General features: G+C 45.5%; 2 protein-coding genes across 4 annotated transcripts in view; both read right to left on the bottom strand.

The window, feature by feature from the left end:
- Window positions 1–5,457, bottom strand: part of RPAP1 (RNA polymerase II associated protein 1) — a 39,107-nt gene extending 33,650 nt beyond the window's left edge. Inside the window, exons 1-4 of one of the 3 annotated variants that reach the window (XM_032112152.1) lie at window positions 5,415–5,457; window positions 2,179–2,455; window positions 1,105–1,253; window positions 474–566 (exon numbers count right to left, since the gene is read on the bottom strand). In XM_032112152.1, coding sequence (XP_031968043.1) covers window positions 474–566; window positions 1,105–1,253; window positions 2,179–2,368 — 432 coding nt within the window. In that variant the 5' untranslated portion in view covers window positions 2,369–2,455; window positions 5,415–5,457. Of the gene's footprint in view, window positions 1–473; window positions 567–1,104; window positions 1,254–2,178; window positions 2,456–4,149; window positions 4,959–5,005; window positions 5,358–5,414 lie in introns of those variants that run through there. The other 2 variants (XM_032112153.1, XM_032112154.1) reach the window with 2 other exon arrangements.
- A 2,449-nt stretch (window positions 5,458–7,906) lies between these two features.
- On the bottom strand, window positions 7,907–15,390 carry LOC116445771. The gene is made up of 2 exons (XM_032112748.1): window positions 15,330–15,390; window positions 7,907–10,665 (listed from the first exon to the last, which is right to left on the bottom strand). Exon 2 carries the CDS (start codon window positions 10,548–10,550, stop codon window positions 8,847–8,849), a length of 1,704 nt encoding a protein of 567 aa, XP_031968639.1. The 5' UTR covers window positions 10,551–10,665; window positions 15,330–15,390; the 3' UTR covers window positions 7,907–8,846.
- Between the last annotated feature and the right edge of the window lie 9,912 nt (window positions 15,391–25,302).

The following is a 25,302-nucleotide window of genomic DNA, read 5'->3' as shown; positions in this document are numbered from 1 at the left end:
TCAAAATCAAAAAAGCTGCAGAAGACAACCTGAGTGACCATACTCAAATATCAAGCCAGGAGAAATCAGGTGCAACTTCGATAAGAACCTGCTGGACAAATTAACAGAGATTGCTCCTCAGGGAAAAACAAGCAGAACAGGAGCAATTATTACAGCACTGCAGATTTGATTCACCTTAGTGAAGTCAGCTGAAGGAGGCTAAACCAAGAAGACTCCAATGTTATTTAACTGCAAGGTATGGAGTACCTACTTGATGGCAGCTTGGTAGAAGAATTCTCTCCTACATGCAGGTGGCAATGCCAGAAATACATTAAGCTAGTTCATAATCTCCAGCATACCAAGTTGTTGGGGTCCCACTGCAACACCAAGTTGGTTTTTTTGAGCCCTACCAAGCCCCATTAAGCATTAAGCTTTACTGGGAGAAAGTTTAATTGTTAATGAAGGTAGCATAAAACATCTGCTCCTAATCTTACCTCGCTTTTTATCTCAGAGCGGTGAAATGTCCTTGGAAATGGGTCTCCTGTGGGCACTGGCATGGTCACTGCTATTGCACTTGTGTCTCGTTCCTGAAGAAAAAAATTCAAACCCTGTAAAACCATTGCAACAGCCAGACATGTTTGTATCATTTAGCTGAAAGCAGACTCAAAATCTCTCAGCTCTGCAGCTCACATCGTCAGCAGGCTCAGAACACCTTGCGCTTTTTTAGAGACAAAGTAAGGCTATTTTCCAAAAGACTGGGCTGCCAAACTCTACACATCACTCAAAGATTCAGATAAAGGAAAACCTAGGCCAGTGCAAAGCAATGAGAACATCCCCATTAGAGTCCCGAAATTCACCCAAATCCACACTATAGCACATGCTTGCACACAAGCAGTGTGACCAGTAGACAGCTGGGGCTGGAGAGCAGATCTGAATCTATATTTAACTGAGAGCAAAAATACACCCAAAGAGCTTTTTTCTTTCAAGGTGCTCCAGGACACTGGTCTATGGTGCTGCTTCATTACACTGTAGAAATAAAAAGCAGCAACAGAGCCCTTCATCCCTGCTTAGTTCACAGCATTCAAAAAAACAAACACTAGATCATCACACAAAAAACAGGCATACAATAATTTTGCTGAAAACTGCTGTAATGTGTCGATCATGACTCTCCAATCTTTCCTCTGGATCTTCATCCTCGAAGTGGACATTAGCACTTTTGATCTTGGACTTTTTTGGAGGAGCTGGAGTTAGAGGTGGGAGAGTATCAGGAAAACCTGAGGAGGGGAAGCAACAAGAAGAAAAACAAAGCAGTCAAGTTACTGCTGTATAACCACTGTGCAACAGGTACCAGACCAAGGCTTCCTAACAGCACCTTTTATTCCTCTGATGAGAAACAAAGATGAGGAAGCAATAAGACAATTAAGAGTCCCCATCTCTTAACTTGAAGTGTGTAGTGGAGAGAAACATGCTTGAAGATTTTATTATTTATGTATTGGCACAAGGTCCTTCCAAAGAGCTCCATAAGCAGGAAAGGATAATGAGGTCTGACTGCAAGTATTAAGGGAAGAAGCAAGGCTGTACAGAAACAAATACCATCCTTGCAGGTTGTGTTGAGGCGTAGAAAAGCACATTTCCACTGCAAACTGTTAAAAGTGAGGGATTTGTATGATCACGAACAAACATGTTTCCACCTACTATGAACAGATCATATTTCCTCTACCTGGAACAAAGTACTGCAAGATTTACATTATTGCTTTTAAAAAACACCTTGTGCTTCTGAGATAAAGCACATGACAGAAGTGTTATAGCTACTACTGATGGAGAAAACAAAAGCAAGCCAGATCTGCTGGCTGAAAACTGGAGCTGCTAGGAGAGGTAAATCTCAAAGACACTGAGGACAAGGTCTGGATAGACAGCAAAATAAGCAATGTCCAAACAGTACAAATTACAGAAAACACCTCCTGCTGGCAAGGTACCACAGCTTATAAATATGGACTAAGGCAACAAAGGTGGTTCTGTTGGATGCTACTAAGATTGGACAAGCTAATTTTCCAAGGCTAAGGAATAAATAATACTGCAAGAAGGGCACAAATACAAGGGAAAAGTAGCATTGGATCGAAAGGGAGGTGAAAGGCAAGCAGTGAGGAACAGTGAAAGGTGCAGAGAATCCTAGTAGTTCAAAGAAACAAACAAATTTACCATCCAACATGACTACATCTTTGCTGTCCTGTAGCGGGGGTCTCTCAGCATCTGTGCTCCCTTCCTTCCCTTTCCTCTTGTCTGCTTTCTTCACAATCTTCACTGCAGGAGAAGCTCTGGCTGCCAGGAACTGGTTTTGAAAGTGCAGCAGGTCTGCCTCAGACTCCCCAGGCTTTGGTCTCGACAACATCCTGCCTTCTTGCTCTTGCAGCCCAGCCACACGTGCTTTTCACATAGAACCCAAACACATAGAAAACTGGTAACAGAACCGGATTTCCTGGAGATAGAATGGGGACAGCATGGGAAAATTATGCATTCTTGTCCCACTCTTATGTTTCTGTACATACTACAGATCCCCAACTTCAGGATCACCCAAAGACACATCCACTTGAACTGGAGTCCCACACGAACAAAACCTTGTTCTTCATCGCTGAACAACAGACTACTAGACAAGCCTACATGAGGTCTGTCAGCCAGCTAGGAGCAGAATGGCATCCAGCCAGCAAACAGCCAGACAAAAAGTGCATCACTGCCAGAATGCCAACAACATGGCCTTGGATTTGCAAAGTCAGAATAACATCTTGTCCAAGACAATAGATTTGACTTGCTCAATTATCAAAGCCAATCAAGAATCTCTGAGCCACAGTATCACATAAACCTCCCCCTCCAGCATACCACCTTCTCCAGATCCCAGCATTAACCTCCCTGGCAGGATGCAAGACCAGTCCACATAGATTTGGACAATGCACTCGCTGACTCTATTTGCTCTCCTTCTCACTCAGATCTCCCAAGTGAAAAATGCCTTTCTTCCTGATGTGGACCTCCTGCTTCAGTTCTCTTTCACTGCCCTCTTACTGGCAGAAGCTGGGCTATTTCCAAGCATCTTCATTCACTGCCCAGGCCAGTTTGGGGTTGAAAAACAAGGGTGAGATTTATACAGACTTTTACCTCTCTGCACATGACACTCACCAGGAAGGCAACTAGTCCACCTCCCATCTACCAGGCACGAAAATATTTGTGGCTCTTACTCCCCACCTCTGATTCCCAGAGCCTGGGACCAGCAATCCATTTCTCACAGGCAGCAAGTAAAGTGTTTGCAAATACATTTCATTGTACTCCTAGCAAAAGCACACACCTACTTGCTGTTTATTTATGGAGCTTGCTGCCACAACGGGGCTCCCACAGCCAGACTTCACTTGCTTGCTCCCTCTTTGAGATCCATAACAAGTGGAACACGCATCCCAAGCCAAGTGTTCCATGTCCTGTCATCACAGGCTTCAAAGCCCAAAAGAGGAGGATGCCAGAGTTAACAGGCACAAAACACACAGTTGGAAGCAAAGGCTGCTGCTAAGCTTTCTGCAAGAAGCCTCCTCCACACAGACCTCTACATAAACTTCTCCAAGTCTCTCCCTATCAAAACACTTAATCAAGGAATACAGTGGGTCTTGAAACTGCCTTTGTTTCTCTGGGAAACTGGCAGCACAAGAACACAACTAAGCAGCCATTCTTCACGAGGTTGGGTGTTCCTCCAGGAAGCCTTTCCTCAAAGCCTTTGCTTCAACACACATGGGACCTGCACACAGAATAAATGTAGGGAAAACACCTTGCTTTCTAAGGGGACCTTTTTCCATGTCCCATGGAAGCCAACAAAGCACATTAGCAACACTCCCTTGGCTGTCAGCAGGAGTCATTCCTACCCACCACAGCTCAGAGAAAACATGCAGGACAACTACAAACTCCTGAGGATCAGCACTAACCCCAGCATCCTGCAGCCTGCTTACTTCCAGCCTTGCATCTGCCTATTAAAAGCTCACCATATACAACCTGTTTGCCCAGAGGGACTGCCAGCCAGCCAGCATAAGTGCCACACTGAGATACTGTCCTAGGAACCCAGGTAAGGGGTCAGAAAGGCTGTCCAAGGACTACAAGCAGTCACATAGTGATTGCTATGTGGACACACTATCAACTTACTTGATAAAATCCAATACTGGTAGGCTTTTTAATTTCTTCTGGCTCATCTGCATTTACAGTGCATTTTTCTTCTACAGCAGCAGAGCCCAACATGCAAAGGGAGACTTTTACATCACAGTAACATGTATGAACTAGAAATAGTCAAAAGAGAAAAGATGTATCTGTTGAAGCAAAAAAATAATCTCTGACTGCTACTGTCATTTTTGAGCCCTGGGGAAGGTCTTTTTGCCCATTCACAAGTCTACAACTTCGCATTATTGTGATAAAATTATCAGATTTGGGTGAAAGAGGAATACAAGGCCTTGCTGTCACAATTAGTGCCTCAAATTAACCTCTTTCTTCAGACCTTGTTGGTTGTGGTAAGAATTTAAAAGGAGAAGCAGAGAGTCAAATCTCAGTCCCTCCTGGGCAGCCCAGCAGCCAGGGGAAAAGTACAATTTCCCCACTTGAGATCAGCAGGCAATGAAAGCCTCACTCAGGATTACTGGCTCCTTTGCAAAATGGTGATGTGCAATCTCTGCTCTGTCACAAAAATGCTTTCTGCACACAATGCTGTAATGGCCAACAGTCTTCTTGAGACTTTTAGTTGCCACAGAGAAGGCAGACACTGGAAAGACACTCCTCCCAGAAGCAAAACCCCAGCCACATGAGTCAACAGCTGCAAGAAATTCTCCTCAAAGAGGCTCCACATCTCATGCTGGTCACATAAGACTCAGTGACTCTGCGTGTCGGGCACACACCGTGTGCATGCACGCAGCACCTTGCCAACAGAAACGCTGCTGTCCCCAGCTTGTCTCGAGAGTCTCTGCAATAAACAGGAACCAAAACAGCATAAAATAAAATGAAAAGCAACAACCTGTCATTAACACACTGAAGAACTGATGCGTTCCCACCGCGTTCACAGCCGTCATGGACTTTCACAAACGACTCTGAATCAAGTCTTAAACAGGCAACGGCGACACGGCCTGGCAAAGCCTCTCTGACGGGGGAAATGAGGGAGAGAGGGAGGAACACAGCGGCACAGATCCCGCAGCATCTCCGTGCACAGGGGGCACTGCCACGGGACCGGGGACCGCGCGGCGCCTGTAGCCGTCCTCCTCTTTACACCAGGGTAAAGGCGAAGTGCTAGCCCCTGCCGGCTACACCGAGAGAGACGAGGCGAGGCGAGGCCAGGCATGGCCGGGCCGAGGCCGCCCCGCCGCCGCCCCGGGGCTCCCGCGGGCCGGAGAGGCCCCGCTGCCGCCACAGCCCAGGCCGCCACTCACCTGCGCGGCACCGCCGCTGCCGCCGCCGCTTCCGCCCTGCCCCGGCCGCGCTTCCGCCCGGCCGCCGTCACTTCCGCCCGGCCCGGCCCCCGCCCCGCCCCCGCCGGGCGCCCCCCGGCTCCCGGCGCTGAGGCCCGCCGCGAGTTCGCCCTGGGCTTGTGCGGCCCAAGGCAGCTGCCCCCGTTCAAACACAGGGCATCAGCGTCCCACAGCGCCTGTCTGCACACACAGAAATGCGTTCATGTAAAGGCAGGAGCTGTGCCTTGTCGTCATCGGCACAGTTGCCATGCCAGAGACCAGAGGTGTTTTGGGAGAGCAGATACATAAAGCTCTACGAACATGGCTGTAATTTATTATTCATATCTGATTGCTCATTTGTAATACGTGCCAAGAGTTATTAGAAACTATGAGAGAACTGTTGGAACTTGCAGGAGCTTTGATTTTAATGTTGGTTATTGATTTTAGTGCTTGGTCAACTCTCAGCGTTTTTACAGAAAGAATCAGGTTGGAAGGGGCCACAGCGGGTCATCTGGTCCAACCTCCCTCCTCAAGCAGGGTCATTCCAGAGCACATGACACAGGATTGCATCAAGGTTTTTGAGTATCTCCAGTGAGGGAGATTCCACAACCCTCTGGACAACCTGTTCCAGTGCTTGGTCACAGGCACAACAAAGTTCTCCTTCATGTGCAGGTGGAACTTCCTGTGCATTAGTTTCTGCCCTTTCTTTTTTGTCCTATTGCTTGGCAGCACCAAGTAGAGCCTGGCTCCTTCCTCTGACATCCCCTCTTCAGACACCGGTAGACACTGGTGAGATGGATAAAGGTGACAGACCTACGAAAAGGATTCTCTGAGCATGAGAACAGGTACAGGTTCTCACTATGGCTTGGACTGGAACAGGTGGGCTGGGAAGGACTCACCACAAGTGCCCTAATGCTGTAAAAAGTGAAGCACTTTTTAATTGGTTTTTTTTTTCATACCTTTGGAAAGCTGCAATACTACTGAAAAATTACAGCCAGAAACAAATTTTATCCATTATGACCACTGAAAGCACTTAAATCTCTAGATTTCTGTTCCTCTTTAGACCAAGCATCAGAGGACCACTGGTTTTACAAAAGCGTGGGGCAGATGCAGTGGTGCGAGTAGAAGACTTCTCCCTCCCGCTTCGAGGCTTCCCTGGGGCTGAAGTTGGGAATGGTTTCCCATGGACCCCATGAACACAGTTCAGTTCTCCCACCTGGACAGTAAGGCAGGGAGGGCGTGGCAGTGCTTGTGTTGGAATGTGTTTGGGTGAAGCACTGGGACTGCTTAGACTGTCTGACAACTGCTTATGGTTCTGATTCCAGGGAATTTAACAACTGGTTGTAAGGTCACTTTCACCTCACTAACGTTGTTAGCATGGAAATGGTGTAAATAAATGACTCTCCATCCAGTGGGAAAGGATACCCTAAAGGTGTCACAGGATATTTGACCCTCCCTGTCTTTAACTGAGTCAGTTCACTAAACAAGATGGCCTGAGTCATGAAAGAGCCTGCTTTGAGCCCATCTTTTCCTCTCAAAGCCAGGAAAAATGTTTATGGAGACCATAACCAACTGCTAGCTGAATTTTGCTTTGCTTGAGTAGTCCTCTGATTCTAATCATAAAACACTAACTTTGTCTCTTGCTTGCTACTGAATCCAGCCTGTACCTTTCTGAAATGCTTCTCATGGGCATGGCAGCATTGAACCTGGCAAAACTAACACGTGTTCTTTGAGTTACACCTTGTCTGAAACTACTCTGAGGGTCAACCAGACAGAACTGGTCAACACCACGGACAGTAATCCTACCCTGAGTGGGGGGTGGCATTCAAGCCTGACAGCCAGAAGCATTTTCCTTCCCTGACTCCTCTCACACTGGCTGCACAGCTTCTGCAGCCACACACAGTGTCTCTTAGCATGCAGGTGAAATGAGGAAATAATCTTTTTTGCCAGAAAGACATACAAAAATACTCTTGAATATATTCAATTTTAATTACCGCAAGACAGGAATGCTTCCCATCAAAACTGCCAGAGCTGTATGTATCTTTCCTTCATTCCATTAATTATTTACCTTCAGTTTTAATAATACAGTTAAGGGCACTATATATAGCTTATGCTCTATCAATAAATCATGCTTGTGTGTCTTCATATTTATCCTGTAAAATTATAAGTACTAACCCATTTGCATGGATTTGCTAAGCAATTCTAGCAACGAAATTCCCAGCAGGGCATCTCTTGGAGTCTTTGGAGGTGAACTCAAATATTCCTCACTCAACGAGAGCTATTTTATGAGGCTTTTTATGAGATTTTTTTTGTTTGATGAGGTCACCAGTCTTTTCACAAGTCCCAACAATCTCCTTCATCCCCTGCTTATAGCTCTGTGCTGATTTAAAACCCTGCAGGAATATTAAACCTACTTGAGCGGCCCCCTTTCCCCTGCCCCCTTCTGGTAGTGGAGTAAACACTAGGAGAGATTATAAATTGGAATCACAATTTACTGAAAAATTGCAATAACCACAACAATGTTAATAAAAGAGTATACAAAAGAGAGTGTTTTACCCACAAAAGGGTATTCACTACTGAACCAACAAAAACACTTCCCGAAGACCACATCCAGAGTGGTTTTCCCAGACAAAGGTAAAACATTGACTGGCCCTGCACTGGCAACATGGTATATGTGGGAAAACAAAAGCAGAATGTCGGGGAGGCTTGCAATTTAACTTTCCCCCCTCAGACCAAAAACAAGAGAAGAACAGGGACAAGACAAAACCTGGTGGGACCTGACAGGGCTCTGAAGCAGGTCAGAGGACCCTCCTCTTGGGCCTGACTTTGTGGGAGTGGGCCTGGAGAGCTCAGTGGTTCCCGTGGCAGCTCCAGTGGCCGCTGCAGTCACAGCAGCTGCGGCTTGGGCTCCACGTGGCTCAGCTGGGCTCTGCAGCGCTGCTGCTTTCTCTCTTTTCTTTCTCTTGGAGCAGTTCACCAGCTCTTGGGCTCACCAGCGCTGTCTTTGAGCACCAAACCAGAAAAGCCACGGCTCAGAGGAACAGGGAAGGGACTGCCAGCAGCAGACAGGGGCTAGGTCCGTCAGGCTGCCCCTGAATCCTGCACACCCCCAAGCATGGCAAAAGATGGCCAGCCTTCCACTTCCAGCCCCTGGCTTCCTCCTGCTGCAGCCACATCCCTGCCATGACGTGAATGGTGTGGAATTATACAGTGCTAGAAACTCTATCCCTTTCCTCTATAACCGTAATAAACTCATCACAAGCAAACAGTTTGACATGACTTTTCAACCTATCATCAAACCCAAGAATCCACACAGTATCATAAGGGCAATGTACACAAGCCACCTTCGCCATCCCCTAAATCCAAGGCACTTTAGTATTCATGTGATCCACAATCCAGGCTCAGTCCATCAAACTAGTCCTTCGGTTGCATTGCTTGAAACAGTTCTCCCGTTTGTTCAGCAATCTCCTTCAACTTCTGACGCGCCTCTTCTATGGTGGTGGTGGCGTTATGGACAGTGACACAGCATTCTCCATCTGTTAGGTTTAGCATCCCACACACTCCATTCTCTTTCAACAACAACATATCTAGGGCTAATCGGTTCTGCAAAGCCATTTTCGGTGACTGCTGGACCTGTGAACTTGGTTCCCTGAGCAAACGTCCGGTCCAGTTGCTTAACACATGGACTTGCCTTGTTAAGTTCTCCAAGACGTATTTGTGCCGTTGGATAACTCCACTGGACACAAAAAATGATTCTAAGTCTAACGCAACATTTTGTCTCCAGGTATAATAGTCAGGGACTTGAATCCCCCCAATCCACCCTTTTTCATCTGTTGGATTGTGGATTTCTCTCCGCACTTTGTTGTTACGATAAAGTGTATAATTGAATGTTTTAGATGGACACATGGTAGGAAACCCAATAGTACACTGGAGTCCAGCCATATCATACATGTTCAAGTGGGAATACATTTTCCCATCTGAACATGCCCATACCGTTCCCCGTGGAGCTGGATATTTGGCTTGTGAACACTGATACAGGTCACCTTGGGGAACTTCCTGTGCTTCGCTACTTGAATTCCAGACCCTTCTTCGGTCAGGGCCATGTGTAACGGGAATGCCACAGGATAGTGCTGTCTCCGAATTTTCATAAGACCCATTGCATCGGGTGTCTTGGTTTAGATAGCCGTAGTTGGGATAATCCCAACAGGTACACATGTCCCGGATAAAAGTTCTCAGCTCTGAGATGTACCAGGTTTCTATAGGCTCACCTGCTCCTGTGGTACAATCTAATATACGGGAACAATTCAGAAAGGAGGTCTCTGATTTACTTTGGATAATGCTTCTATGGTTCCTCACTTTCCAGCAGATGCTCTCCCCATTAGGTAGTGTGGTCTGATGGTACTTACAGTCTGATTTCTCCACTTCCCATTCTATTATTTTCCCTGTGGGGGCCCTGGAGGCCCACTGTAGGGTAGATATAGGGTCAAAGATTTGTTTCAGAGACCAGGCCCACTCATAATTTGTTCGGTTAACTTGGTGTGCGGTTCCTGGGTTATCAGGGATTTGTATACACCATCCTGCATCCCAATGTAAATTGTACTCATGTTCGAAAAACCCGCCCTCAGCCGGAGAATCCCACCATGGTACCACCGTGCAAGGGATAGAAGTGACATTGTGCAAGGTCTCAGTAGGGTGGGTGTCTAATGACCGATAGCATGTCTGATTCCATAAATGGCTCCAGGTAGAGTCGCGTGGGAGCTGGTAAAAGGCTTTCTTGTATTCTACCCATGTCCCATTTGCATCCCATTGTTGTCCTTCTTTCTGCTCTAGGAACGGGGACTCGACTGTTCCCCAGGTAATATTTCCTCCTGTTTTTTTAAGATTATCCAGTTCTCTTGTTAATATCTCTGAAAAATTTAACCAAATCATCATAAATCTAAACCCCTCTGATGCAGAGTTGGGGAGGTTAATGCATATTCCTTGATTTGTATGATTCCAAATATGCATAAATCCTTGTATCAACTCCCAAGCTAAATTTGGTTCAGTACTCTGATTCTCAGTCGCTTGAGACAAAATCATACATCCATAACATAAGAGTAAAAACTTTCCCCACACCATTTTTTTTCTAGTAAAAAGGCAAAATAGGCTTAGAAAAATCAAACTAAAAAATACACAAAATGATCTGTTCACTCAACAGTTGAAAGCATAGGTCCACCAGTGGATTCCAGATAATCTGCAAAACATATACATGCATAAAAACAAAACATGATTAAAAGGAGGGAACAATCCACCACCCAGGCACACAAGTTAAGTGGCTTTTTCAAGGTCAGGGGTACTAATCCCACTCTTGGTAATTCTGCCTAAACCAGTTGTCCTAGGTAATGGAGAGGATTTGCAGGGTCTTTGGCCTCTTTTGTTCCAGGGAGTATGGGTGGGGATTGAACACAAAAGGCTGTGAGTTATGGGCACCCATTAACTCCCCAGCATACCCTCTTGCCCATCCAGGTTCATGAGATTTCAGGGTCCTCTTCAAGAGTCCATTCCTGCATTCAGCAATATCATGTGCCTGGGGGTAGTATGGAGTGTGAAAGATCCACTGTATTCCTTCATCCCATGCCCAGTCTGGAACCACCCTGGCAGTAAAGTAACTACCATTGTAGGATTGGAGGGACTGGGGCCATGGCAAATAATTAAACCACAGCTTCAGTCCCTTTACAGTGCTGTGCCCTGCTGCTCTTGCTACTCCCTCAGCTTGAGTGAGCTCTGACATTACTTCCACCCTGACAAGAACATACTGCTTTCCTTCTGACTTCAGGCAAGGCTCTATACAGTCCACCTGCCAGGTCTCCCCAAGGCCTTTTCCATGTCATTAGTGAAGGGGTGCCTCCTGCAAGGGGTGTTGTTTCTCTAGTCCTGTAGAACACGGGCTGCAGACTCAGATGACAGTGTTACACAGTTCCCAAGTGACAGGCCACCCTGTGTTACCAGGTCCCTTAAAAAGGTCCTTAAATCCTGAGTGGTCTCCCTTGACACGTGACCACTCTAGCAGATGTTCCCATTTTTCTTCTCCCTTTACTGCCATACCTGCCACACAGCTCAGTGAATCTACCTGATTATTCAACAGGTGGGCAGGAATCCATCCCACCAAGGAACTCTTCTGCTTAGCCAAGTTTAGGGTATCTTCCCATTTCTCTCACTGCCACACTGGCAACCCAACTGATCGCCCACTGGTTTTGTTCGCAAAATGGGAGCCACTTGGGGCATCCCTTAAAAACAGCAGAGGGGTCCATATAAACACTGGTTCTTTAGTGTCAGCCTCTCTAACAATCACCCTGCACATGGATAGCAAATCTCCCATCTGAGCACTTTCTTCTCCCCTTGCACAGTTCTGCCCCCTGAAACAACACGCAGGAACACTGTTCAGTATTTCCCTCTCTTTTGGAGGATATATCAGGGAATCACACACTTTTCAGGTGGGGCTCAACTTGAGGGGTAGGTTTTATATAAGAAGTGAGGCTCCTGCTCCAGTAGACTGACAGGCATTTCTTGTATTTGGAGCACTTTGGTTATTCCCTCATCTATCTGAGGCATATGGCAGTGATGCTGTAACTGTTCATACCACCTTCTTACTGCTTCTCCCTGTGCAACCCCCACACCAGGTAGGGTTCTGGCCAGTATGGGTTTCAAAACCTTGAAAGGTCCCACTAGAATAACTGATTCTTGCCATATGACTTTTTCAGCTCCCTGTAGAGCTAGACTAGCCACAGAGACACTGCTACCAAACCGAATAAAGTTTTTTTGCATCTTTAAAGCTGTGCAAATAAAACCTGAGAAGGCAAATCAGACCCCCAGGTCCCCATTGCCACATATGCATTGACAATCTATGAATTACAAAGCCCCATTTGATATGAAGTGGATCTGTTGGATGTATTGGCCCTAAAACCTGATATAACCTGGCCTCAAATATTAACAATTTTAGAACTTCTACATGGACAGGGGTCCTGTCCCAGGTGGTCCTCTGGTGTGTTAAATCATGATGAGGGCAGGCTATGATGGAGAAAGCCAGGATGTGTTTTCCCCAAATTACCAGCAGGGAAAGGGCATGTTATAGCTCCTTCTTCGATCCAGGAATTTTAATTTGCTCAAGGATTTGGGGTGAACACACACTGTTCCTCCCCTCCACCATGCTCCCAGGAACTTTACCTCAGAAGAGGGGGGTTGCACCTTTTCTGCTGAAATTTGAAAACCTAAATTTTCAGGGTGAATAATTATCTCTGTTTGGGTTTGTCCTACTGTTGTGGCACTGGGGCTGCCCACCACTATATTGTGAATGCATCGATCTGCTTTAACTCCCTCCACAGGCATCACTACAGAGCATGCCATCTTCAGATCCCAGCATTAACATCCCTGTTGTTATGGATGCAGTAACCTGGATGCAAGAGCCGGTCCACACAGATTTGGACAATGCACTCACTGACTCTATTTGCTCTCCTTCTCACTCAGATCTCCCAAGTGAAAAATGTCTTTCTTCCTGATGTGGACCTCCTGCTTCAGTTCTCTTTCACTGCCCTCTTACTGGCAGAAGCTGGGCTATTTCCAAGCATCTTCATTCACTGCCCAGGCCAGTTTAGGGTTGAAAAACAAGGGTGAGATTTATACAGACTTTTACCTCTCTGCATATGACACTCACCAGGAAGGCAACTAGTCCACCTCCCATCTACCAGGCACTAAAATATTTGTGGCTCTTACTCCCCACCTCTGATTCCCAGAGCCTGGGACCAGCAATCCATTTCTCACAGGCAGCAAGTAAAGTGTTTGCAAATACATTTCACACTCATTTCAATCACTGATCAGCACTAGCACTGCAGACTTGGCACCCTCCCACCCTCAGTATGTTGAAATAGTTTGTACATATTTGATCTCTTCCACTTTCAAAAGCTCAGCAGGACTCAGGCATGATTTATTGTGAAGTTGGAAAGTGGACTTGGATTTTTAAAACTGCAGTTATCTGCCATAGGGATAGGCAGAACACATGAGAAAATGCAAAGCATTTGCATTTGTTTGTCCAAATCTCAGACAAAAACAAAGTTCAATAATTGTGCAGGCACAGCCACTGTGCTGAAGCCATGGTTTCTCTTATACTATTACCATACTCGATTGTAAAATATGTGGGGAGAAACCTTGGGGGAAAGATGCTCACAGACACAAGAGTTACTGCCTGCAGGATTCATGACCTACACTTGGAATATTTATACTGTTTGCAGGGGTCTCATTCTTGACCAAGGTTGGTTGAGTAGAGAAAAAAGGGAGCCAGGAAGTTTTACATTTGTTGATTGGTTTTCTGCAAGGTATTGGTGTAAAACCATCAACCAAAGGCCACTTCAGGGCAGGAAGGCAGGAAGGAGCACCCTGCTGTGGTACCTTGCTACTGTCAGGGAAGGGCCTAACACAAAAGTACCTGGGATCTCACTGCGGCTCTGACTGATGCTGAGAATGCGAAACGTTCCCTTCCAGCCCACTCCCCTTGCAACTGCACAGCAAAAACTGCAACCCCCACAGACAGCTCCTTTTTTATTTGTGTACTCCTAGCAAAAGCACACACCTACTTGCTGTTTATTTATGGAGCTTGCTGCCACAACGGGGCTCCCACAGCCAGACTTCACTTGCTTGCTCCCTCTTTGAGATCCATAACAAGTGGAACACGCATCCCAAGCCAAGTGTTCCATGTCCTGTCATCACAGGCTTCAAAGCCCAAAAGAGGAGGATGCCAGAGTTAACAGGCACAAAACACACAGTTGGAAGCAAAGGCTGCTGCTAAGCTTTCTGCAAGAAGCCTCCTCCACACAGACCTCTACATAAACTTCTCCAAGTCTCTCCCTATCAAAACACTTAATCAAGGAATACAGTGGGTCTTGAAACTGCCTTTGTTTCTCTGGGAAACTGGCAGCACAAGAACACAACTAAGCAGCCATTCTTCACGAGGTTGGGTGTTCCTCCAGGAAGCCTTTCCTCAAAGCCTTTGCTTCAACACACATGGGACCTGCACACAGAATAAATGTAGGGAAAACACCTTGCTTTCTAAGGGGACCTTTTTCCATGTCCCATGGAAGCCAACAAAGCACATTAGCAACACTCCCTTGGCTGTCAGCAGGAGTCATTCCTACCCACCACAGCTCAGAGAAAACATGCAGGACAACTACAAACTCCTGAGGATCAGCACTAACCCCAGCATCCTGCAGCCTGCTTACTTCCAGCCTTGCATCTGCCTATTAAAAGCTCACCATATACAACCTGTTTGCCCAGAGGGACTGCCAGCCAGCCAGCATAAGCACCACACTGAGATACTGTCCTAGGAACCCAGGTAAGGGGTCAGAAAGGCTGTCCAAGGTCCGTGAGCACTTCTACACTGCACAACATAATGACTGTTATGTGGCCACACTATCACCTGCTGTTGTGCACCCTGTCTATACTAGAAGTCTCAAAAAAGAGCTTTCTGTCATGCTCTGGACCTGCCGTGGATACTGTCTGAAAAACCCATCAGCTCTGCAGGAAGTTTTACAGGCATGGTTGGGACAAGAGATCTCAGTCAGACTAAAAGAAAACACAAGAGCACAGAAGGCAAAAAAGTCACAGGTTGCTTCAAGGGCCAAGATCCACTTCTGAATCACCCAACTTCAGTCCAAGTGTGAGCCTGGGCAGGAAGGTCAGTCATGACAGTGAGGGACCCTAAGCACCAGGGCAGCACCAGTGTGTCACAGCGAACGGCGTTTACTTTACACCGTAAAGTACGGAGCTCCACAGTGCTCTCCCAAATGCTTTCCAGAAGCAGCGTTTAAGCTTTGCGGCAAACGTTGCCCCGCTGGGCCGCTGCTCTCGGCAGCCCAAGCCGCCACTCACCTGCGCCGGCACCGCGCCGTTCCCGCCGGCACTTCCGCCCTGCCCCGGCGGCACTTCCGCCCGGCCGCCGTCACTTCCGCCCGCGCGGCCCCGGCCCTCGCTGCCGCGGGGAGTTGGACGGAGTGAGTTGGATTCGCGTTTCGGCTCCGGACGCGTTAATCGCGGCCCTGTTTCTCGGCACTGTGGTTACGGCTGCCCGCTGCTTCCGCCCGGCCCGGGGCTCCTGGAGGGACGTCCCGCCGCCGAGCCGCGGCTGTGAATTCGCCCTGGGCTTGTGCGGCCCAAGGCAGCTTCCCCAGGGCGTTTTCCTGGGGTCCAAACAGAGGCCAGCTGCATCCCACAACCCCATTTCTGCGCACACAGAAATGCATTTGTGTAAAGGCAGGAGCTGTGCCTTGTTATCGTCGGCACAGTTGCCATGTCAGAGACCGGAGGTGTTTTGGGAGAGCAGATACATAAAGCTCTACGAACATGGCTGTAATTTATTATTCATATCTGATTGCTCATTTGTAATACGTGCCAAGCTTTATTAGAAACTATGAGAGAACTGTTGGAACTTGCAGGGGCTTTGATTTTAATGCTGGCTATTGATTTTAGTGCTTGGTCAACTTTTAGCGTTTTTACCTGGGAAATGAATTCTCTCAGGATGAGAACAGGCACAGACCCTCACTGGGGCTTGGGCTGGAGCAGGTGGTCTCACTGTTTGGGAAGGACTCACCACAAGGTCTCTGATGCCATAACAAATGAAGCACCGGGGGGGTTTATCCCTTCAGAAAGCTGTGATACTAAAGCAGAATTACAGTCAGGAACAAGTTTTATCCATTATGGTCATTGAAAGCACTTATATCTATAGAAACTAAGATAATCTTTCATCCTGTCAGCAGACAGCCAGCCTTAACTACATTGTGAGGGAACAGGGCTGTGATTAACTCATAAAAATTGAAACGAAAATTTCAGTTTTTAAAATGCTGAGCAGCAAACATCTCCCTCAGCTTCGTGTCTTCTGATGAGCAACCATGTTCCTGACATGGTAAAGTGGACAACTGCACTATTTTAGGTGGTTGAACACTCCTTGAAGTAGGAATCAACTTGAAGATGCCCCATTAGGCTTACTACATAACAAGAGTGACCATGATTCTAACCTTATGGTCAGACATACGATTCTGGCAGAGGTGTTTGAGCAGTTACTGCTGTTACATCTGGTGCACTTAGAGATGCTCCTAGCAGGAGAAATAAATAGATGTGTTCTTAATTACATTTGGAGTTCTGCAGAAGGGAACCTCGAGAGTGTTCGGAGTGCTTCTCCAATGCTGCCCTGCCAGACTGCAGTTCATCAGCTGGCGGAGCTCTGCTTTGCACTCCCTAAAGCAAAAGGAATCATATTAAAGTCAAACCTGGTTCAGGAATAGCAGTGCCTGCTGAGAACTGGGGTGTCAAATTCTCCGTCTCACTGAAAATAACTGCTACCCTACCACCACCATCTGCCACTTAATACTGTTGTTCCCAGTTTATGCTGGTTTGGGATGCAAGAAACACTTTGAAATAATTGTGCAGACTTCTTGCAGTTAAACATCAAGAGCGAAAGCTTCTCATCCTTTTTATGTGGAACCACCCACCATGCTGATGGCTCCAGGACTGTTGCTACCGCAGGTCTGGCTGACTGAAGTGGGAAGTTTAATGTGTCCTTTGGCACCGTGTTGGCTTTTGTGTATCATTGCCTCTGGGGCAGTGGAAGTCGTGTAGGGCTGCTCCAAAATCTATTGAAATCAACAGATTGTGCCTCTGCTTGAAGCAAAATGAGAAACCAAGGTTTTAGTTTTTGCACTACTCATCTTCAGACCGAGCATCAGAGGACCACTGGTTTTACAAAAGCGTGGGGCAGATGCAGTGGTGTGAGTAGAAGACTTCTCCCTCCCGCTTTGAGGCTTCCCTGGGGCTGAAGTTGGGAATGGTTTCCCATGGACCCCATGAACACAGTTCAGTTCTCCCACCTGGACAGTAAGGCAGGGAGGGCGTGGCAGTGCTTGTGTTGGAATGTGTTTGGGTGAAGCACTGGGACTGCTTAGACTGTCTGACAACTGCTTATGGTTCTGATTCCAGGGAATTTAACAACTGGTTGTAAGGTCACTTTCACCTCACTAACGTTGTTAGCATGGAAATGGTGTAAATAAATGACTCTCCATCCAGTGGGAAAGGATACCCTAAAGGTGTCACAGGATATTTGACCCTCCCTGTCTTTAACTGAGTCAGTTCACTAAACAAGATGGCCTGAGTCATGAAAGAGCCTGCTTTGAGCCCATCTTTTCCTCTCAAAGCCAGGAAAAATGTTTATGGAGACCATAACCAACTGCTAGCTGAATTTTGCTTTGCTTGAGTAGTCCTCTGATTCTAATCATAAAACACTAACTTTGTCTCTTGCTTGCTACTGAATCCAGCCTGTACCTTTCTGAAATGCTTCTCATGGGCATGGCAGCATTGAACCTGGCAAAACTAACACGTGTTCTTTGAGTTACACCTTGTCTGAAACTACTCTGAGGGTCAACCAGACAGAACTGGTCAACACCACGGACAGTAATCCTACCCTGAGTGGGGGGTGGCATTCAAGCCTGACAGCCAGAAGCATTTTCCTTCCCTGACTCCTCTCACACTGGCTGCACAGCTTCTGCAGCCACACACAGTGTCTCTTAGCATGCAGGTGAAATGAGGAAATAATCTTTTTTGCCAGAAAGACATACAAAAATACTCTTGAATATATTCAATTTTAATTACCGCAAGACAGGAATGCTTCCCATCAAAACTGCCAGAGCTGTATGTATCTTTCCTTCATTCCATTAATTATTTACCTTCAGTTTTAATAATACAGTTAAGGGCACTATATATAGCTTATGCTCTATCAATAAATCATGCTTGTGTGTCTTCATATCTTCATATCTTTATCCTGTAAAATTATAAGTACCAACCCATTTGCATGGATTTGCTAAGCAATTCTAGCAACGAAATTCCCAGCAGGGCATCTCTTGGAGTCTTTGGAGGTGAACTCAAATATTCCTCACTCAACGAGAACTATTTTATGAGATTTTAGAAGATCATCAGTCTTTTTACAAGCCTTGAAAATTTCTCTCATCCCCTTCTAGCTTGCCACAAGTCAGTTTCACATGACTTTCTAAAACATGGTTTTGGTCTTCCAAAGCAGAGAGAAGCAGGAGTGCCTACAGCTGAATGCTTTCTCATTGGATTATAACAGGGAAGGATCAGAACAAGGAAAACAATATGGCAATGACCTTGGTGGGATTAAAAACGTAAATCTGCAAATGTAGCAGTATTATCTGTGTTGCAGAGATGATAAATATTAAGATGAGTTATTTAAAAAGCAGGTGACCATGGAAGCACATCATTCTTCTGCCCAGAAGGCAGAGACTGAAGTTGAGAACAGAGCAGCTGGAGAGCAGTGTGATGAGCAGCTGCTGGTGAATGGAAAACAAATTATCATGAGGCATCAGTCCAAGATATAAACCTTACTTGTGTTAGCTTTTGTTAGAGAAATTTTTGACACTAGGCTCCTACCTTCATCAGATAGATTTATTGGCACAGATCAGTCACTATATCTGGTAACCTGAGCAAGGTGCCTTAAAAGAGGGACCCCGAACAAAGAAATCCTTGGACAGTTATACCCGTACAATCTAAACTCCTCGTCCCTCACATGACAGTCTGGACCAATTGCAATATTAGGGTCTGGGGTCTTCCTGCTTTTCATGGGTTCACTGTTTTGTTACCCAGTGGTTGCCATGTGGTCACCTTCACACCCTCTTAGGTCAGGTTGTGTGGGGGCTTCAGTCAGTTATGTAGTTCATGTTTTAACATGATTTTTATTGTTCATGTACCTGACCTATGGGCTGTCCACTCTAGCTATTCATTTTGTAGTCCTTGTAAAAAATAGTTGAGTCTGGTAGGACAAAATGCTCAGTAGTAAGTTGTCACCTCTGCTATTCTGTGACAGCAACACCCCACTGAGTAAAGGACATCCCTGGGACTAGGTGAAGCAGGGATATTTTAAATGAAATCTCTACTTGTTCACCAATAAAAAGCATACATCCATGCTTAATGTGAAGTGATTTAACCATGTAAGTGAGAGGGAAGGATCGTGTATTTTAAAAACCCCAAACAGCAGAGTATTTACTCATCACTAGTAATGCATCTGCTGAGCATTATGTTGCCTTTAGAAAGTTAGCATGGGATTTCCTCTTTGTTGTTTTTTTCATCAGTTGTTTCTATAGAAATACCATTTTTATCAGACTAGATGAAAATATCCTGAAATAACACACCTCTTCAGCAAATACAGATATTTCTTGCTCTGTCTATATATTGTATCCCTATCATACTGGGTTTTCCTCTCCTCATTAGAACATGCAAATAAAATGCAGTTAAAAGCAAGTCACTGTACAACTGGGACTCCAGAGAATATACTCTTGTGGAAATTAGAATGGGTGGTCAAGCAAATGTATTTCTCAGGTCATTCAGACACTGCCTCTGAAGTGTGTTGCAGATGAAAATCTGTATTTGCACAGATGGTGAATGTGTTGTCATTGACAGTCACTGCTTCACAGAAGGCTTAAATGAAAATGGTCTTGAGCTGACCTTACCTGACAATGCCCTCTGCCCCTGCTATCGGTGAGGAAAACAACATTTCTGAAATCCAGCTTCTCTCAGCTGACGACAGTGTCTCCCTTGGCTGCTGCTGTGGGATCTATCTGACAAAATTTGAGTGATGTAGTCAATGCATTCAAATCCACTGTCATAGATTTTAAGGGAAGCCTGTCAAAGTGCCTAAGCCTGAGATTTCAAGCAATTGAGACAGTTTAAAGCACTGGATATGCTCACATGATTACTCTCCATGGCAAATCTCCTGAAGAACTGGCTGTTTTGTTGGCATTAGAATTTGTTCCTTTCTTTTCAGATTATTTACTGTTGTATCATGGGGCAAACCTTATACTTTTGCATCTGAACAGGATGAGAGTGATGTGTACATGCTTTATCCAAAACCCATCTGTACTAGCGAGCGTATACACTGGAAGGAGTGCCATGGGAAGCTCAGCTCTCCCAGGCTTCAACTCTCACACCTTGGGAACAGAAAGCACGGCCTCTGCAATGCTCTTGATTTAGGGAGGGACTTTTATGAGGGCAAGTAGTGATAGGACAAAGGGAAATGGCTTTAAACTGACAGGGGATATGTTTAGATCAGATATTAGGAAAAAATTATTCACTATGAGAGTGGCGAGGCACTGAAACAGGTTGCCCAGAGAAGATGTGGGTGTCCCATCCCTGGAAGTATTCCAGGCCAGGTTGGATGAGGCTTTGAGCAACCTGGTCTTGTGGAAGGTCAGGTGGAACTAGATGGTCTTTAAAGTCCCTTCCAGCCCAAAGCATTCAATGATCCTGTGAATATTTGATGTAGATGCCTGCACAGCAGCAGTTCCTACTGCCAGTGGACCCAAGCCTGAAGTATTTGACTCTAAATAGCTGTACTAGTGCAGCTAGATCTGCCAAGAGTTTTTAACAGTGATGATCACAATATCCTGATGATTTAAGTGATCTGGCAGAACTAACTGCAGTCACACAGAATTGGGTTTTCACCTTCATCTTTGGAAATGTCAAGGGCTGTGATGGGTAGCTGTGCCTCATCTTCTTAAGTACTTTTCCATGAACCTTTATTAGGCCAGAGCAGGTTTCCCATTTCTTTAGGAGTGATGTGAAAAGCTGTGGATTCCCAGAGGAGCGTGCCAGTGGTGTGCGTTTCTGCTTCTCACATGGCAACACACTGCTTCACCCAGCTTTGTGGTAGGCAGAGACAAGCAGCCTAATGAGAAACAAAAGGACAGCTAAGCAAAATGGAAGAGATACCTGGAAGAGAGATATTCTAAGGAAGCTACCAGAACTATATTGTTATCACATGAGATATCTCATGCCTAGAGGTGGCTCTGATACGTAGTGCTGCATCACTTTTAAATTCTGTTGCCACCATATAAATAGAAGAAATTACTTTGCCAGTCTTCCACAGGATAGGAGTTTGTACCCTGTATTTCCAGAGGCTCCGTGCTTGTGAGGTTTGGTGTATGTATGGCAGCAGGACAGGACTGTTCCCTCACTGGTGGTATTTGGTGATGGAAGTGAAATCAGCAGAAAGCTTCACCTGTACATGCTTTTCTACCAGGCTGACATGTAGGCACCTTTCTAGAGTACTCTCTTATGCTTGTTTTTTGCCTGACAACTAGTTCTCTTCAGTGTTGTGGGTTGGGGTTTTTTAAAATTCATTTTCAGAGGTATTTATAGCTATTGCGATCTCTCAGTTGCCTAAATCAGGAGCAAAGAAGATGACAGGGACCAAAGTAAAGCTCACTGGAAGAGAACCCCCCCTCCTGTTAGTGGCAAGTAGTACCATTAGCAACACCAACATTTAAGAGCCCTTTGGCAGCACAGTTACAGGAGAAATGTCAGAGATCACTGCAGTGCTTGCTCAGTGTCACCGTGTGGGAGCATTGAATGCTCAGGTGCATGTGTTGCACCTTTCCATTATGGTTTGCCACTGAGGGCCATGCTTTTTAAAAGTCTGTTTGGCACTGGACAACAGCCCTTAGTGCTGGCAGACTGCCTTCTAGAGACATACAGCAGCAGCAACTGCCCAGCTTTCTTCCCAAGGGAAAATGTTGGTAACTCTCCAAATTATCGACTTGGCTCTGGAATGACACTGACCAGATGGCTGTTTTGCATCAGAAGTCATGAGCTGTGGAGGTTAATGGATGAATTTGGGCTTCTGAGTTCATCTTGGGAAAGAAGTTGACCAAGGCCTATGATAGTTAGGTATTTCCTGATAAGGATGAAAGGTATTTCCTCATCTTCCAGCCACACGTGATATTTTGGTGCTTGAAGCTGCTGGTCATTTGCCTAGCCTAGGATTGCTCCTCTGGTCAGTCACTGTGCCTGAGAACCTCTCTTTCCTATATAAGATAACAAAATATTGAAAACAGATTCTTTCATTGGTATTCCCTTTGATTTACAAAGCCCCTCAGTGCTGTGGAGGAAGAATCAGGGGGCTCAAATTCCTCATGATTGTCCATAGCACCCCATTAATACTGAGATGTCTTTACAGTATTTGTAAAAAGAGTTTTGTCCTCATTTTCTCCAAAACAGTTTGTGGACAGAACCTGGCTAGCATCAGGCTGAATTACCAAGTCCCACTGAAAAGCAGGGTACATCAGCTCAGGCTTGGAATGACATGAGCAGCAAGCATCAGCCTCATAGGATGCTGGTGGACTATCATAGACATGACCTTTTGCTAGTGCCTGTCTCTCAGAACATCTGTCCAGTTTTGTGCAGGTCTCTTCAGCACACCTCGAACAGGAAATGTCAACACTTACGGGAAACAATGCCCCTGTGCACAGAGAAGGGCAGAGGCACATCTAGACCCCTCAGTTTGCCTGACACTGAACCGTGCCGTAAATCAAATCCCTCCTGATGGGAGAGAATTTTCTACAAGTCCTTGCAAGGAGTTTCAAAGATAAACCGAGACTTTTCCTTGAGTTTCAATGCTTCCAGATAGTTGTTTATTAAGTCTTATCAGAGGAACAGAGCCACTAGCATGACCCAGGTACAGCACAGAGCACAGAAAGCAGGAGTGAAGGCTCTCTATCAAGATTTACACAGCCTTTTAAAGGTATTTTAACCAATAGTTACTAAAAACATATTATTTTCACTTTCCTACCAATTATTCAGTAACACGGGCAGGAACTGTGGAATTCTCTATCCAATCATTCCAAACTACTTTACTGCAGAACATGGAGTAGTAGAAGAAGGAGAAGAAGGTTTAGAGAACAACAACAATCCTCCATTTTGGTATTTTTTACTCTTATCTATTTACTACAAAGAGAAGCCCAAAACCTCTAAATTTTTCACCCTGTGACAATCTTACATAGTAGTCTATCACCTAATTCACACCACTGTATTTTCTAGTTCTTGTCTGACCATTGGTAATTTTTTCCAAGGTTGGAGGTTAAAACAGTGTTGTTCAGGGGGGTAAGAACCCTTAAAAACCGGCAGAGAAATATTCTCGGCACTCTGGGTTCCTACAGTTGCCCATGGCCCTTCCTGTCCTACCTGGGATGGAGAGTATCTGTTCTGTCTCCATCAGTGAAGGTTGGTGAAGCAGAAAAAAGGAGATGTTGGACTGTGCTTCAATACAGCAGAGGAATAACCTTTGCTTTTTCCTAAGTGCTTCTTGGGAACAACTCAAGAGAATGCTGTGAGGGAAGATGAAGCTCTTGGTGACAGTGATAGGGAAAGAACTAGGAAAGATTTCTCAGGGCTTAGAGGTTGAAAAATCTGGGAAACGAGTTGTGGGGGGTGGTGATTGTTCAGGTATTGGAAAGAGCACATCAGAAGGAGTGAGATAAGGGAAAGAGAGAAATAGGAGACAGCTGCCAAATTTGAAAGACACAAGCCAGAGAAATAGATGAGAGCAGAGAACATTTCATTCTGAAAGGAAAGAGGGAATGGCAGTGCAATTTCTGGCAGTAACATTTCTAAATCTAAAGATTGAGCATAGGCATCACTGCCGCCAGGAGAGAGATGGCAGGAGACAGGGCACAGACATCTGAAAGAACAGGAGGGAAGCAAAAAGCCTTAAGTGTAGAGATGCGCTGTTAAAACTCAGGCCCCTCAGGACACCAAGCCTGGTGTTTACAGCAGGGGTGCCCCTGTGCCAGGGTGGTACCAGTACCAGGTGGTACCACCCCGGCTCATTTCATGCTGATAATTGGAAAGGCATCACATGACAATAGGCTGGTGGTTCATCCCCCTGTGATCCTCTGAGCTGTGATCATCACACTCATTGTCAAAATGCCCCTCGATATATGGCATCCTTTGTCAGCACCAACAGATAAGAGCATACAAAGACTTTACAGCTTAAGAGCCAGTATTGCCTTTGTCCTCTTTTCCTCCAAGAAGGCAGCAAACTACAAGCACTGGAGGATGTAATCCAAGTGCTAATAAATTATTGATGTCTCCCTTCAGCTTTTTACTTACTAAAAGGATATCAAAGCTCATTTTGTGAATGGTCCAGACAGATTCTCTTTTGCTATATCCACAATTTGATTCACAAATATTTCACTAAGCGTTAATATTGAAGCAACACAGTGTTCTCTCTTTACAGGTTTAGCAAAAGATAATAGACATGTTTTGGATTACACAGACTCATAAATAGATACAGTGATATGACACTTGTAACTGCAGTAGATGTTTGATTTTGTAATTTTTAAAAAGCAGAGCTTATTATTAACTAGGAATACACTTTTTTTAATATTGAAAGCCTGTTGAGATCACTGTATTTACTCCTTACAGATAGTCTGCATAGTTCTTTGGCAGCACATACAAGTCATAGGAGAGTAAGACTTAGTTTATATTTAGCAATAGCTCCTCTCTTCCAATATGCCTATTTGCATAAGTGAACTAACAAACCATCTGTATTGGAAATAGTCTTTACATTACTGTCAGCTTTGGGACAGTATGTGGCAGTTCCTTAACACCATATATTAATTTTTGCTGGTTTTGGAGCAGCAGAGACATAATTTGAAGCCCTCATACCGCAGTTTTCTTGGAAGGAGTTCCCCTGGAACAGAAGGCTTAGTTTTTCTCTTTCAATAAAGTACTCCGTAAGTTTTGATGGCCAGAAATGCTCAGGATCTTCATGTGTGTCTCATCTTAAAGACAAATACCAGGCTTCCAGGTATGTCTTAAAAATAGTACCAGCTCTTTGCAAATTTAGCCCAAATGCCATCTCTCACTAAACAGCAGGGCAAAAATCTGCCTGCTAAGTCAGTGCAATGGCCCAGCTGAGCTCAGAGAAAGGATTATCAACATTTTTACAGTGGCATGCTCTGAATGACAGGGTGCTGATCTTAAACTGACACAAACTGCAGTTCCT

The sequence above is a fragment of the Corvus moneduloides genome, chromosome 6 (assembly GCF_009650955.1).
Source record: "Corvus moneduloides isolate bCorMon1 chromosome 6, bCorMon1.pri, whole genome shotgun sequence".
NCBI lineage: Eukaryota > Metazoa > Chordata > Aves > Passeriformes > Corvidae > Corvus > Corvus moneduloides.
This window is presented reverse-complemented; position numbering and strand designations above follow the sequence as displayed.